This window comes from Cygnus olor, chromosome 21 (genome assembly GCF_009769625.2).
Source record: "Cygnus olor isolate bCygOlo1 chromosome 21, bCygOlo1.pri.v2, whole genome shotgun sequence".
NCBI lineage: Eukaryota > Metazoa > Chordata > Aves > Anseriformes > Anatidae > Cygnus > Cygnus olor.
Window position 1 is genome coordinate 2454549 of NC_049189.1, and position 14577 is coordinate 2469125.

The 14577-nt window shown below is 37.4% G+C and overlaps 1 protein-coding gene and 1 long non-coding RNA gene across 4 annotated transcripts in view; one reads left to right on the forward strand and one right to left on the reverse strand.

The window, feature by feature from the left end:
- NADK (NAD kinase) overlaps positions 1-3573 on the forward strand; it is a 28452-nt gene extending 24879 nt beyond the window's left edge. For all 3 annotated transcript variants that reach the window (XM_040533231.1, XM_040533232.1, XM_040533233.1), the window contains one exon: positions 50-3573. In XM_040533231.1, the coding sequence (XP_040389165.1) occupies positions 50-191 (142 nt within the window). In that variant the 3' untranslated portion in view covers positions 192-3573. The remainder of the gene's footprint in view (positions 1-49) is intronic.
- LOC121058141 lies at positions 3130-14499 on the reverse strand. The gene is made up of 2 exons (XR_005814091.1): positions 14321-14499; positions 3130-13931 (listed from the first exon to the last, which is right to left on the reverse strand). It is a non-coding gene; the product is annotated as an uncharacterized LOC121058141 (long non-coding RNA).
- Between the last annotated feature and the right edge of the window lie 78 nt (positions 14500-14577).

Here is a 14577-nt window from a genome sequence, read left to right on the forward strand (position 1 = left end):
TGCTGTTTATTGCCCTTGACTGACCTGGGATATTCCTGTGTTGTTGCAGTATTAGCATCACTACCTCTTGCTATCCCCTTCCTTCGATCTGTTTCCGAGATCCTGTGAGCGACTGGTTTGAAAGCTTGGCTGAGTGTTTACACTGGAATGTTCGGAAGAAGCAAAATAACTTTGTTGAAGAAGAATTTTGAGCGTCTACATGTAATGACTCATGGGAATGGAAAGTGGCAGTATCCCTTTTATATGCTTTTAAAGTTTTTGCTAACGTGTGTGATCACCATCTCAGACACATATATAGCGATATACTTTATATCCGTCTGATCTGCTGATGGCTGGAAATATTGTGCTACTTCCTGTCCAGCAGGAAAAGAAATGGAAGAAGTGAGGCTCTGATTGTTTTAATGCAGTTTGATGAATTTCCTTTAAATGAGCAGTCTGAAAATGGGTTATTTCAGATTGGTATTGACAACCACATCTGTAGGTTTGATTGTAACGCAACTTACCAATAATGTGGTGTAGGCTGTATGTAGATACATAATAGAAAAGTGGCAGTAGAAAAGAGGCATGAAAATAGTCTGTTTAATTTGTTATATATGTAATTCCATTTGTTAAGACATCTATGCATATAAAAGCTCTAAAAATTACTTTAAAAAAATAAAGCACTTCTTTTTTTAGCTTAAGTACACCTCCCCCAGAACACCTCCCTATTAAGACAGCTTAAAATACTTTTTTCTTACTTGCAAATGTGACAAAACCTGTGAAGGAACACAGCTGTTTTTATGAATAGATGAAAATAGTGTTAAAAAAGTATACATATATATCTCCATAAGATATATAGTGCTCATGAAGAATGTTTTTTGTGAATAGATGGAATTAGTGAAAACTAAGTAACGCATGCACAAACACGTGCACACAGAGTGCCCATTTGTTTGAATGGTGTTTGACCCTTAGCTGTCATCACTGTGTAAATAACCTCCACTAGCATGGACGAGCATTTGCTTGTGCTGGGTTGGTTATTTCAGTGATCTTCATTTTTGCAGCTGAGCTAGTTTGTAGCTCTGCAGTTCCTGTTGGTGGGAATCATCAATGTGTTGATTTTATTTTTGTTGATTCTCTAGAACAAATGGTAGCGTTAGGGACAATATAGTAAAAAATAAAATAAAATCTCAAGGTATTCAAGAAGAATCTGGACTTAGCTTACTACTATATTGCATAGTGCTACTATTTTGTTGAAGACAATAGTGTCCTGAATGCCCTTAACTTCCACAGATATCTTCCAACTCTGGGTGCTGAGTAATACAGAAAGGGATACTGCATTGGTAGGCTGATAAATGAGAGGACACATTCCCAGTAGAGTAGCAATGGTGCCTTCAGCACATTCAAGATATTCTAAGTCTCATATGTACTTTTTTTAAGATGCTTTCAAATGTTTCTAACTTCTCTGTACATATTTTATTGTATGTGCTTTTATGAAAAAAAAATAGTTTGGGAAAAAGAAAAGGGTTTGTACTGTACTTTAACTGAAAAAAAACAAACCCAAGAATAATGTTTACATTTATGTTCTCTGTGGTGCAGTCTCATGGTCATACTACCCAAACTTCAGCATTTTCACAGTGTTGCTGCGTTGGCCATTGAAGGAGTGGACGTTATCAGTTAAATTTAAGCCTGCGTAATAAAATTGCAGAGGAGATAATTTCTTACCGAAGAAGGTGGGATTTCCTTGAAAGTGGAGTGAGAAGCTGTGTTAACTTTTCATGATTGTCTTATGTTGTTTATGTGGTCCAAAGTGGTAATGGGAAATGTATTAATTTCTGAACTCTGCCTAACGTGCTGTGCTCTAATGGTTTAAATAATGTCTCTTCCATTTTGGATGCTGCCCTAGTCTGTCTAATTTTATTAAATCAAGATGAGAGCACTTTTCCATAAAAGAGGAGCAAACTCTTAGTTAATGATTAAAAAAAATCACAATGAAATAGTGTTAATATAAATGAATATTCATTTTGTAAATTTTGTAGAATAGAATATTGGTTTACTTTGGTCTAAACAGAAAAATTTTGTGATATCTTGAGAATGTCAAGATAGCTTTTGAGATTTATCTTTCACTTGAATCTGCATTAATTGTTTTATCACTGTTTTGAAGCTGCTTACGGGTTTTCTAAGCTGGGGTATTCAGTTATTAAATAGCTGTTTACTTTTTGAGCTATGAAAAAAGCATCAAACTTTTTGCTTTGAAACTATTCTTTTATTTAAACATGCAATAATTGAGAAGAGGAACAGGGTATAGTGGCTAAATAAATATATTGTTTAGTGAAAAATAAGCAGAATACCAGGCACACTAGGAAGTGGAAATCATATTGTGGAGGTGAGGTGAAATTAATGAGCCTTATCTATCTAGTATTTTTGTAAAGATAAAACTATATTCAGCACTTTTTATTTATGCTTTTATAATAGTAAAAGTATCATTTAATAAATTGTAGAACTTTAATTTGCAGAGTGCATAGTTCATGAAATGTAAACAAAACTTACCTATTTCTTCTAAATCAGATCTGCTGGAGTTGTCTTTAAATTTATCACGTACTGCAATTGAATTACTGGCTTTGAAGCTTCTGCAGTTTTGCTTGTACAACTTTTCCTGCTTGATAACAATATTATTTGGATCACTGCTCAGCCTAGTAGAGAACTACAGTCACTGACCACAGGAAAGTAAGTCATATGATGGCTTTAGTCCTTTGCTTTTTCTTCAGAAAAGCTCCTTTGATTATAATTGTACTAGCTGCTTTGTATCAAAACGCAACACAAATTACTTGTGTTAATATATTATGAATTTATTGAATTGTACAAAGTCTCTTTTCAAGGCCTTTAATCTGCAAACCAGCAATTCGCAAGCAGGCTAGTGAAGTTTGATCAGCACTCAAGTTTTCTGCATATTTAACTGCTTGAAGTATGGGTAACACGTTCAAACTACACCTGAATGATAAAAGCTCTAACACAGACTGGGTTATATTGGAGGTAAAAGCTTATTTTGCTGATGTAGCTTAATCAAACTAGTTTAAACTGTATTAGTAAAACAGAGTTTTGCTGATTTATTTTTATTTTTTAATATGAGGGTTGGAAATATCACTGTACCTGTAAACATTTTCCAGTCTACATAGGGCCAAAATGGAAGCTTGGAAATTGGTTAAAAAAAAAAAGTCTCTACTAGAGAGTTCAAGTTATTGAAAACTGGTGGGGTATGGTATAAAGCAGAGTGTACTGAATTTTTGAAAGAGGAAAAATCTTGTTACATATTGTTAATGCTTTGAAAACTTGTTTTAAATATTGTTGAAATCAAATATTTTTCAATCCTTTCAATAAAATCTTTTTTGTAAAGTTGGATTTGTTTAGCAGCATTTGACTGAGACTATACAATTAGGTATACACAATTGCTTACTTGGAAGATGAATATCCAGTGTGGGTTTCTGATGCATTATCTCATGGTAGTTTCTAGATGGTAGTTTCTGTTTTTTAGAAATATATGTAAGGCTATTGTGATTGTGTATGTCTGATACAAGTCTTTTCTCAAAAGTTTCAAAATAAAAGCTTCTGGATTTAATGTGCAAGTTGAAACAAATCTTCCCTTCAGCTAGCTGGGCTACATTAACCATTTTTTTTAAGGTACAAAAGTGGAAATATAGCTGCTCTTAAATGGAGTTCATTTGCTTCTTCAGGTGCTTTAAAAAGAGTTTTCCATCTTCTCTTGCCTGCCTAGCTAAAAACTCTTGCTGTCCATAGCCAAAATGATAAGCCAGCATGTCTGTGACAATGGCACTTGATGGCCTATGCAAGAAGCAGGGAAACAGTGATGCCAAAGACTGGACCCTCACTTTTACAAGTAAAATGATTCTTTTGAGATGATTTATATGCAGTCTGCTAGTCCTGAATTGGCCAAAATGAGTGCTTCTTACTGTTCACATGAGCCAGCAAAGGGCTGCAACACCAGGGTTTGTTTAATCAGTGGAAAGTACTCTCCACCTCCCAGCACCCTGGTCTTTTGCAGTTGAGGAAAGTACTTACACGAGCATTAACTTCACTGACGAAACTGGGATGTAAGAGAACTTGTCCTCTTCTGATACTTATGTGGACTTATTTGAAAAAAACAAAAAAACAAAAAAACAAATGCACTCTTGGCAGTGCAGTGTGTATCTACTTAGAACTTGCTGATTAGCATGCTAGCTAAGTGTAGTACTACTTCAGTATTTTTAAAGACCTTGTGAAAAAAGAACACACGGATTTCCAGAGGAACTTAACAAGACCTTTGTCAGAAATAAGAACATTTTTCTGTGAAAGTATGAAGCTTAATTCCCCAAGGCATGATAATACAGTGCTGTTTTTGGGGAGATAAATGTTTGAATGTGATAACATCTTTTTTTCCCCTTCTAATGATACAATTATTTCTGCCATCCCTAGCTATGAAGACAAAAGGAGCATAGTACAAGCCTGCTTTCTTCAGATAATTTTGGCCAAGTATAGGCTTCCTCCAGATAGAAGTCTTCCCTTATTGTTTCTGTTCTAGGCAAGACCTGCAGCATGTTTGCTTATTTAAGAAAAGCGTTGAATATGCTTAATTGTTTTCCTCCATTTCAACAACAATACATAGTCACATTTTGACTTGTGAAATAAAGTCACAGTCATCAGCTGGTACTCTCGTGCTTTCTCTTGATACTGTCAGCTTTATGCGGCCTGACCATAGACATTTAACCTCTTCATGCCTCCATGTTATCTATAAAATATATTTGTTTCAGGTTGAGAAGATTAGGGTGAGAAAAATACAAGTCTTGAGATCTTCTCTGTAAATTTCCCTACTAAGCTACAACAAACTGTTTTGACTACATTTTACAGTATGTGGGTACCTGTCACTTAAAGATGTAGCTGAAGAGCAATGTGATGGCAATGTTTACAGTATATGTAAATTGCAATTCCACTCCTACCCAGGGTAGTGTGAGAAAGCAGGTACTACAGAGCTCTTGGGACCTCCAGTCAACGCCACCAATGAGAATGAAGGCAGGGCAATCCACTTCTAGCCTCAGTAAGAAAAGACTGACGAGCAAATTGTCTTTGTTATGCTGGTGTATCAATAACGCCAGCATTTATATTAACCATGTGCCCCTCTCACATGCATGTCATGAACCTTCTGCAGTTCCAAAGCAAAATCAGGAAAAGGAGTGAAAGCTGCATTGTCCTGTCAGCAAAACCCCCTGAATGAGAGGATTACTCTTGATTTCCTGAGCACACTTTGTTTTATAAACTGTTACCAGCTGTTCTGCTCTAGTTCCCTAGCACAAAACTAAGAAAGATAAAGACACTTTTCTGAGCAACTTCTTCTACCGCTGTGAAGCTGACCCATTATCTTATATTCTGAGTGCAAGTACTTGATCAGACCTTTCCCAGCTATGATTTCACTCTGTAAGAGCTGCAGTTGGAATACAAAGGGGATGTTCAGGAGTCAATCCTTCCATAGGAAGAAAACACTGTGGGAAGAAAGGAAGAGTCAGATCAGCCAGCACCAATGCCTGTCACTGTGCATCCTCCTTTTAAAAGGTTTGGGTAGTTTAAGATCAGTGGCTCTCTAGGTCTATTTATTCTGTCTCTTATTTACTAGACATTAGATATTTTTACAGAATGATAAAGAAGAATTACATCTATTTTTTGTAGAGGAGACTTCCTACACAGGTCTCTTTTTCTGGACAGCAGCAATTCCTGTATGGGTTTGACATACCAGTTTTCTTCAGGAAGATCTCACACATGTTCCAACCAAGCTGTTGAACATTCTCAGGCCAGTAAATTCCAAGACTGCAGTACTGCTTGATGTCATTAGGCATCTGCCTTTTATTGTGATCATTCCTAGCTGTTTTCATGGCTTGGCAAGCTCTCTACTTAATTGTGATCATGAAACAATAGGCTACAACCTTCTTAGTTAACTTTCTTGAGTACTTACTTCTTTCTCTCAGCCCCTGCCCAGAGCTGCAGTAGACGTGAATCAACACCCAAAACAAAACAGATTTTCTTGCAACAGAAATGCAAGAGCCAATGACGAAAGCAGCTTCCAGCATAAGAATTCCCTTTGCCCCACTCTTTTATCACCTGTGGGGAAATGGAGACACATGACAATCAACACCTAGTGCCCCAAAACCTGGAAGCCATAAAAAGCAATCAATCACTCAATTTCTGGATGAAGCCACATGATAGTAACTGAGAGGAAAAAAATGGGTCACTTTTAAAGTTTCTTTCCTGCTTACATGATTCCCTGGCTGCATACCAACTCCAGCAAAATTGCATTATACTTTCTGATCTCTGCATCATTAAAGAAATCAGTGTTCAGGTTGAAAAAAAATAATTATAATAATTATAAACAACACTTATTTGTCTGTACGGTTCTATCAGTTTTCCTGTTTGTACTACAGAGGGCTGTTAAGCAGCTGCTACATAGACTTAATCTACCATTTTTTTAGAACTGAAGTGATTAATGGTAAGTGCAGTTTTTGTTTTTGTTTTTTTTTTATCTTTTAGGTAGTCAGATAAAAGGTGCTAAAAAGGATTGCTTTGGAGAAATGACTTTATTAGATTTCTCTGGTAGAGAGGAGTACTGCCTTGCATGCCAATGCCCTCGTTTGCCAGGCACTCCTATATTTTCTTTATTGCTGTGCAAAAGCATAAGGAGATTTAGCTATTTTCAAGTTGCTACATTGCTCCTGCCTGTATTTTTCTTCCTAACTGCAATACAAGTAAAGTATAGCCACCAAAGTCAGTGTGGTCCTTTTGTGATTTGCCAAATCAAAGAGACCTGCGAACAATTGGAAGAGCCTGATTTGGCTGCATAATTTCGTAAATAAAACCACAAGGACTTGGATGACTGTAGCCACTGAACTTTTATCAGTTTCAGAGACTATTTATGTCAAGTATGAGAAACACTGGCTGCTATCAGCAGTTGGGCCCTTCCCATGATGAATAATCTTTGCCCTTCTTCCTCATCTCCTTTCACATGTGTTGTGGGAGCTGCTTGGGTGCCCCAGTGATAAATGCTTTATCACTATTACAGTGCTAAAAAATGCTAAACATGGGGCTTTTTGGGCTTGCACACTCTCTTGTTTTGCCTGCATCAAGATCAACAGCTGGGAGTGCTGCCTAGGAAAATTGTTTAAAATATGACTTAAGACCCTCCAGCTGGTCAAAAAGCCTGGTACCACTTGGAGATTTCTTGGGAAGGAGAGGAGGCATAAATACCTTGCGCTGGAAGATTTTGTTTTATCTTTTCCTCCTCATTCTGGATACTGTGCCAGCTGCAGAAAGTTCCCTCTAACTAATCAGTTCAAGAGCAATTTGACATAGTTCTTGTGTGGGAAGTTGATCCCAAAAGATGTAGGATGTGCCTGCTGCTCTCATTGATTCTAAAAGGAGCTGCACTGAAGGTGTATGCTCAGGAACAAGGCTCCGTGTTTTGGGCCTAAGGATCCAGTAGCAAGGTGGAGGCCTCTAGTCTTAGTGTTTTCCACTAAGCTGGGCCAGGAGTGATGGTGGTGAAATCAGAACTGGTTGTTTTATGGGCACATCATGATAGCTGTGTGTGGTTTGAGCTATCTGGGCATCCTTTTGAGCCCTGCCTTCTAATGCTTCTAGTACAACTCCCAGCTAGCTTAAATGGAGAAACAGCTCTCTTCTAGAACAGTTGCATCTAAGCTGATATACTTTCTCTTTGGGTACACTCAATTTTTTCTCTAGTAAATTAATGTTTTCATAGCTTACAGATTAAACATGCTCTGTGACTTCTTCCTCCAGCTTTCTTTCTTCTACAGGGAAGTAAAGTCAATGAGAACTAAAACGTAGGAGAAACAACTATCAGAAAAACTGTTTCACACTGAACCTCAGGGCTTGGGAAAGAAGAAATGATGGACTGGTTTTCAGCAGGCAGTGACTTTCAGCAATCCTTAACTGGAAGGGCAGGTCTGAGCAAACCAAAGAAAAACAGCTGAGTCACTATGAATGAAAGAAATGACTGGGCCAATACTACGATAAGATTTGATGCATCTGATTGAGCGCAGATTCCCCCAGAACCAAGACTGATCCTTCTGCAGTGGTCAGTATATGAACCTCTACAAAAGCATTGAGAGAACTGTCCTTCCCCTAAGGGAGCTTGTCTTTTCTCTGCCACCTGTACTACTGTCTCTGTTTTCTGCAATATTGCTTAGTGCTCCTCTTAGGATAAGACCAGAAGGAGAACACAGGCCGAGAAATAATGGAGTATAGGGAGCCTAGGAAACAAGAGGAGGGGTGAAAGGGAGAATTAGAAGTTCACAGGAGAAAAGACAGAAAATACTATGAATCCTAAAATAAATAATGCAGATAGGAAAAATAAATCCACTGAAGGAAATGGGAAGGCATATACAAGAATGAAAGAAAAATAGTGAATGACATGTGAAGTGGCTCTGTGAAATGGCATATGGCTTCAACCCAGAAATGAGGGACCTTGAGGTGAAGCTGTGCTTCCAGGTGCTGCAGCTATGGGAAAAGACTGTGTATGGGGGCTCCCAAGCTTTCCCTTCTGTTACACTTATTTCCTTTTATGCTATATATTCTGGTGGATTTTGTATGTCTACATACCTTTATTATGCAACACTTTAATGGCAGGTGCAGTTTCTGAGAAGACTGATACATGTTGTAGTCCATGTAGGTAAAGTTAGCGTACTTTGACTGGATAAAAAGTAGCTTTCAAGTACTTCTGATGCAGACAGTCTTGAACAAACAGCAATAATATGTACTTACCCCAGGACATTTGCTATTACTAGTTGAACTGTTAAGAAACATGTTTGCTATTGCTGAAAGCATGAGGAATATCAGGTGTATTACGACATGAGGCCATCTAACTGAAGTGCCACTTTCTTTACCTAAAAGAAACACTGCCTCTTTTAATGCCTATGGAAAAGTCAAGAACAAGCAAAGAACTCAGATCTGTGAAAGAGAGTTCGTCAGATCAACTTGGTTTCTGATGGTGGGGGGAAATAGTGGAAGGTTTGTATGTTTAATCCTCATTGGCAGACAGAAAGTTCTGAGCGCTCCCTTCTTTCCACACCTGAAACAATTTAACTGAAAACAAAGATCCAGTGCCTTGAAAAAGTATGTGAGGAGCTCCTACAAGGAAACTAAGCCATAAGATCCCTATCTGCATGGCTGAGCGTCCACACTTTGTCCTGTCTCCTTTTCTCCCTACAGGATCAATGCTAGTGGCTACAAGACTCCAAAGTCCAGGAAAAAGATGAATCTGCAACTTTTCACCTGAACTTATTTTAGTGTTGAAAGTCCAGTACTTGGTGCTGGCTCCATTTTTAGCATGGAAAGCAAACAAATGTTCGGAAAGCTGTATTTCAGCTGTCAGAAATTTGGCTAAAGCAAACAACCAATGAACCTTAAAATAAAAGTAATAATAGTAATAATAATAAAAATCCCCCTAGCTTTTTCCTGGTAACACCAGACTCTTATCTGATGTGCTTTGGCATTGATTCTGCAGTCCTTCTTAGTTCTCGAGATTTCAGAGGGAGTTCAGTCTGACTAACAAGAAGCACAAGTCCACAAATCCTTATATTAACATGAAAACTATCACTCACCTTTAAAGCTGCCCCGATAAAGGACCACTCATCTTTTTGGTGTGATTTCCGAAGGATATAAGGCCGGTGTAATCTCACTGTGTCTGTATATCCATCTTCACAATAATTTGGAGGGCTGTTGCCAATTTCACCTGACTTTGTCAGAGAGATAGAAGTACTAAAAATATTGTGATCCTGTATGTTTCATGAATGTAGGTAGTCAAGGATTGAGAATAAAACAATGTCCCTCAAAAAGGAGTAATGATAGCGTGAGGTGTTCTCAACCTTTATGCTCAGGGGAGAAACTCACGCCTATGTTAAGAGAAGAGGCAAAGATTTGCTAAAATTATTAGTGTGAGACCATACAGCCCACCAAAATACTTGACACAAACTCCCACTGACTGTAACTTGGGCAGAGCTCTGAAGGATAAAATTATTCCTCAAAAAATGACAGACATCCTTCCTGTCTGGCTCTAAGATTCCTCTATGGCATAAACCACCTGGTAAGAATCTTCCCCACTGACGTCAATGGGGACAGTGGGTTATTCTGAATGCTGTACTTACTAAATTTCTAAAAACATTGGTTTGGGATGGGTTTTATCCACGGTTTTCTTGTCATTCACACTGAATGTCTGCTTTTTACAGACAGTTGAAGTGGCAAAATGTTCTTCATAACTGCATTGATATGAAACTGTTTACACCAGTAAGCATTACTGCAGCTCAGAAATTTTGCTCAGGAAGCAGGAGTTACAGTAATTGAAGTGACTTTTATAGTGGTAAAACCCTCCTTAATACTGCATCTTCTAGACCAGGTTTAACTTGTTTGTTTTTTCTTGTTTAATATTTAAACAGAAGGCTGGGATACATACATCAAAGTAATCTGCATCTCTGATGCCTGTTCCTTATTGACCCAGTTTGCTGTAGATATTTAACTAAATGTACCATTAATACATAAGTTGAATAGGCAAATTCTGCTTTACTGTAATTTTCCTAGCTTGGCTGGCATCTCTTCTCTCTGAAAATAATGTTTGGATGACTTCAAGGAACAAGGAACCTCCTTCTCACATTTGTGATAAGTATGCTACCATAAAAGAGAAAGACTCCTAAGAAGCACGGAAAGGGGAAGTTCAACTACAAAGCTTAGTAACACACAGAATACAGTCTTTGTGTTACATTTTATTGTTGTGAAATACAAACAAGATAATCTGAAATGGCAATACCTCCCTTAGCACACCATATCCTTTTGTTTCCTTGCAGCAGGGTATCACAACTCTCTTAAAAACACAATGCTGCACTTATGGATATTATGAGAGTGGCTAACAGCTGTGTCATTGCATCCAGACTTGAGATTCCGATTCCATTCATAGGTTAGATTTATGTGACTTTGGGACAGTTATTTTACGTATGGAAATTTGATGTAGAGTAGGTAAAGTGAAGGTAGTAATAGTAATTCTGTAGTAATCCTATGTGAGTAAAATTATATTTATGTTACTTTCAGATAGTGTCACAGAGAAACCCACAGAATCACAGGATCACATTTGTCATTGTGAAGATGCACGTTTTGTTATTTGATGATAGGAATAATTCTGCCTGATTTTTCTGTTATCAATGCCCATATCAGAGATGTTTTTCTAAGATTTTCACATCCAAGATTTGGACAAAAGCAAAGTTAGTTAAAGTCAGGAGACTAACCAGGAGTTTTGGCTTTTGCTCAGCAGAGAAAACTGTGAAGTTGATGATGGATTGAAACATCACTAGCAAGAAGATAAGACCAAAGACAACGAGCTCCTGCCAATTCTCCTGCAGGATTCCTCTAGTCACATAGTATACACAGAACACTGGGAAGGAGAAGGGAAAGGTCAGTTACAGGTGAACACAAATTGCACATGGTGCTATTTTTCAACATACTTGATCTAGGTGACAAAATGGAAGTATCAAAACTGGGCAATCCTTAGTCAAGAGCATATTTTCATTCTTACCAAGGAGCCTGAATATGATACTTCCAGTCAGATGCTGTGAGTACTCTTCCCTGTGTTTAGCATACAAAGAATGAATTATTTCATTGGACTTTTAAATTACTTGTGAAGTAACACTTTGAATATAACAACGTATTAGCTATCCAAACTAATTAACAGCTGTGGTATATTTTATTACATGAATACTATACTGTTGAACAATATATTTGGGTTAAATGAAGCAACATTATTTTTATTTTATTAAAGAACTGAAATTACATAATCTTTCCAGTGAGTAATTCAAGTGACTAGCAAGGACTATAGTACTCATATACATATGGTATTGTTTGTGTGGCTCTGACAGCTACGTGTGTTGAAATTTACTTAGACTGGATTCGTAACAGTTCATTTGTGTTGTGGAAATTTTGAAACACACCACCCACCAAACTGTAGTCCAGAAAGACACTGATTCAGGAAAGTTCTGAGGTAATGTTTTGTGAAATACATCAAAACACCACCACTCAGTACCACAGTTAGCTGTCACTGTAGAACTCTACAAAGTTTAAATAAAGTCTTTCCTTTTATAAAAACAGGAATCAGTGCTTTGTTCCTATGCAGGACGCTCCTGCAAACACTAGCTCATTCTTACCATAGACAAAGTAACAATATATATTTTTTTCCCCAGAGTTTTACTTCCTGGATTTGGCACATGAAGTAATCTAGTTTTTCTAGCCTGTGACAAAGGGTCATAAAAGTTTTCAAAATAACATAGTAACTTCAGCTGCTCTAAACAAGGTTTAAGGTGGATGAACTTCCTTTTTCTCTTTCATTAATTACGAAAACTGAAAATGATTAGCAAACTAAAAGTGAATCGTGATTTTTTTGCGTGTTATGACCTCAGGAAGACCTGAAAGATGCAGGACGGTATTTCCATGTTTTGCAAATTCATCTCCTAAAGCAGAAGTCCGTACAAATAACTTGGAAACAAACTTTTCCCAGACTGTTTGCAGAGATGGCATATGCACGTTTCTGAGATATAAGACATCCCCTTGGTTTTTGGAAAGCGAAGGCTACAACAAATTAAATTCAAAACTGCCTTTGAAGTAATTTTCTAGTGGTAAGTCCAAATGATTGTTACAACTGGGGCATCTATGTTTCTTTAAAGAACTAATATCAATTTTTGTCAGTCTTTGTCTAGCCTACAGAAAATGGGGGTTTGGCATGTTTATGTTTAGCTTACACATCTTTAAATCACAAGACAAGTCAATTATAGTTTTAACCTGTTCCGTGAATGTTATCGTTACCAACTAATGTGTTAAAACAATAACATTTGTTATTTTTGTTGTGTGTTAATTAAAACTTTGAGATCTGAAGTAATGTGTTAAAAATATATTGTTTCTCCTGACCTAAACCAGAGGTTTGTGAGAGGTGTGAATTTCTTCCCATGTTTGCTGCAGTACAGAATGCTAATTATCAACAGGAGGTAGGAGGGAAAAAGAGATTAGAAAGCACGTTTTTGCCTTCCTGATATACAATATCATGATTCATTTGGTTTCTTATGAAGGTTCTCCATTTTTCTCTCTGAAGCACAAAACAGCAATTGCTAACAAAACCAGTGTGACAGATTGGAGGCACCAGTGTTCTAAGATTGCATTTTTTGTTGGTATGCAGATCTTGTGTGAAAAGCTGCTAATCCAGTCGGCATTTTAGAATAAATGTGTTGTTTGTATGTGCCTAATTACGGAGTCCAGAGCAAACCTATTGTCTTTGTTCCCTTTGGGTGGAAAACATAAAGCTGGACAGCAATAACTGCTTATGATCAATGTGAAGGCCAGCTGCCCTGCACGTACACAAGGTGTTACACCCCTGAGCGTTCTGGTCAGGTAGCTAAAAGCCAAAACTTGCTAAAACCACTAACGAGGACTTCCTGGAATACTTACGGTTGTATTGATTTTCATGTTAAGTTTCATTTCTATTTAATATGAATGGACCCAGGAATATGAATATACAGTTTCTGCTGAAGCTATATTAGGACATATTCAAGGAAGTCTGGATTTTGCTTCTAGTAGGACATAAATTATTAAACAAAAAGAAGGATTTAAGAAAAATGAGGTCTATATTTTTCTTCATTGAAATATTTCAGGTGAAGCAACATCCTTGCAGGAACTTTACAAAGAGAGAAAACAGCATTTTCTAATGTTTCAGATCAAATTGCATATACTTGGTTTCTTGCAAAGTAAGAAGGTTCCTTGAAACCAGCTACCACTCAGAAATAAGCACGGCGTATCTCAGGAGATGTGCATTCTGTGGCAAGCCTCGGAGTGTGGACACCCCTGAATTCCCTAACAGACGACAGCACAGGCTGAAATGGGAAATAGGAATTTTTTTTCTGGCACTGATGAACATTCAGTTATCTTTCTGAAAATGAAATGAAAGGCTGTCATTGCTACATCTGCCTGATGAAATACCATGAGGAAAACTAACTGCAGCAAAGCTTTCTACAACCTGAATGTTTTTTTCACACTGTTCACACATCGAGGTGTTTTGGATGACAGCGTATCTCTTGCTGATCTCCTCCCTAAAATACTACTGGCAAAAACAACAATGGCAAAAGCATCTAACTCCTTAGTAGAAGATTCTATGTGTAATATATCATGCCAGATGGAGAGAAATAAGAAACTTCAATTGCTTCTTAATTACTACTTTGGTAAAAAAATGTATGTTTTAAAATACAAAGAATTTATTTCTTACCAACTCCAACTAACCGTATAAGTTCACCATTTGGTGAAATCTTCCTCAGTTTGTGGAACAAGTGTCTCTATGGTTAGCCCTGTTACACTTAGCAGAGACAGAACAGTCACAGAAACAGATCTTCCCAGGGAATGACAGCTCTGAACAGGGCTTTATCTGCAAAGGAAGAAAATTTTTAATCTCGTATCACAACATGAACTGTTTGCTCTTCCTAAGAAACACATTAAAGCAAGCAGGTAATTGACACAAGCGCAGGG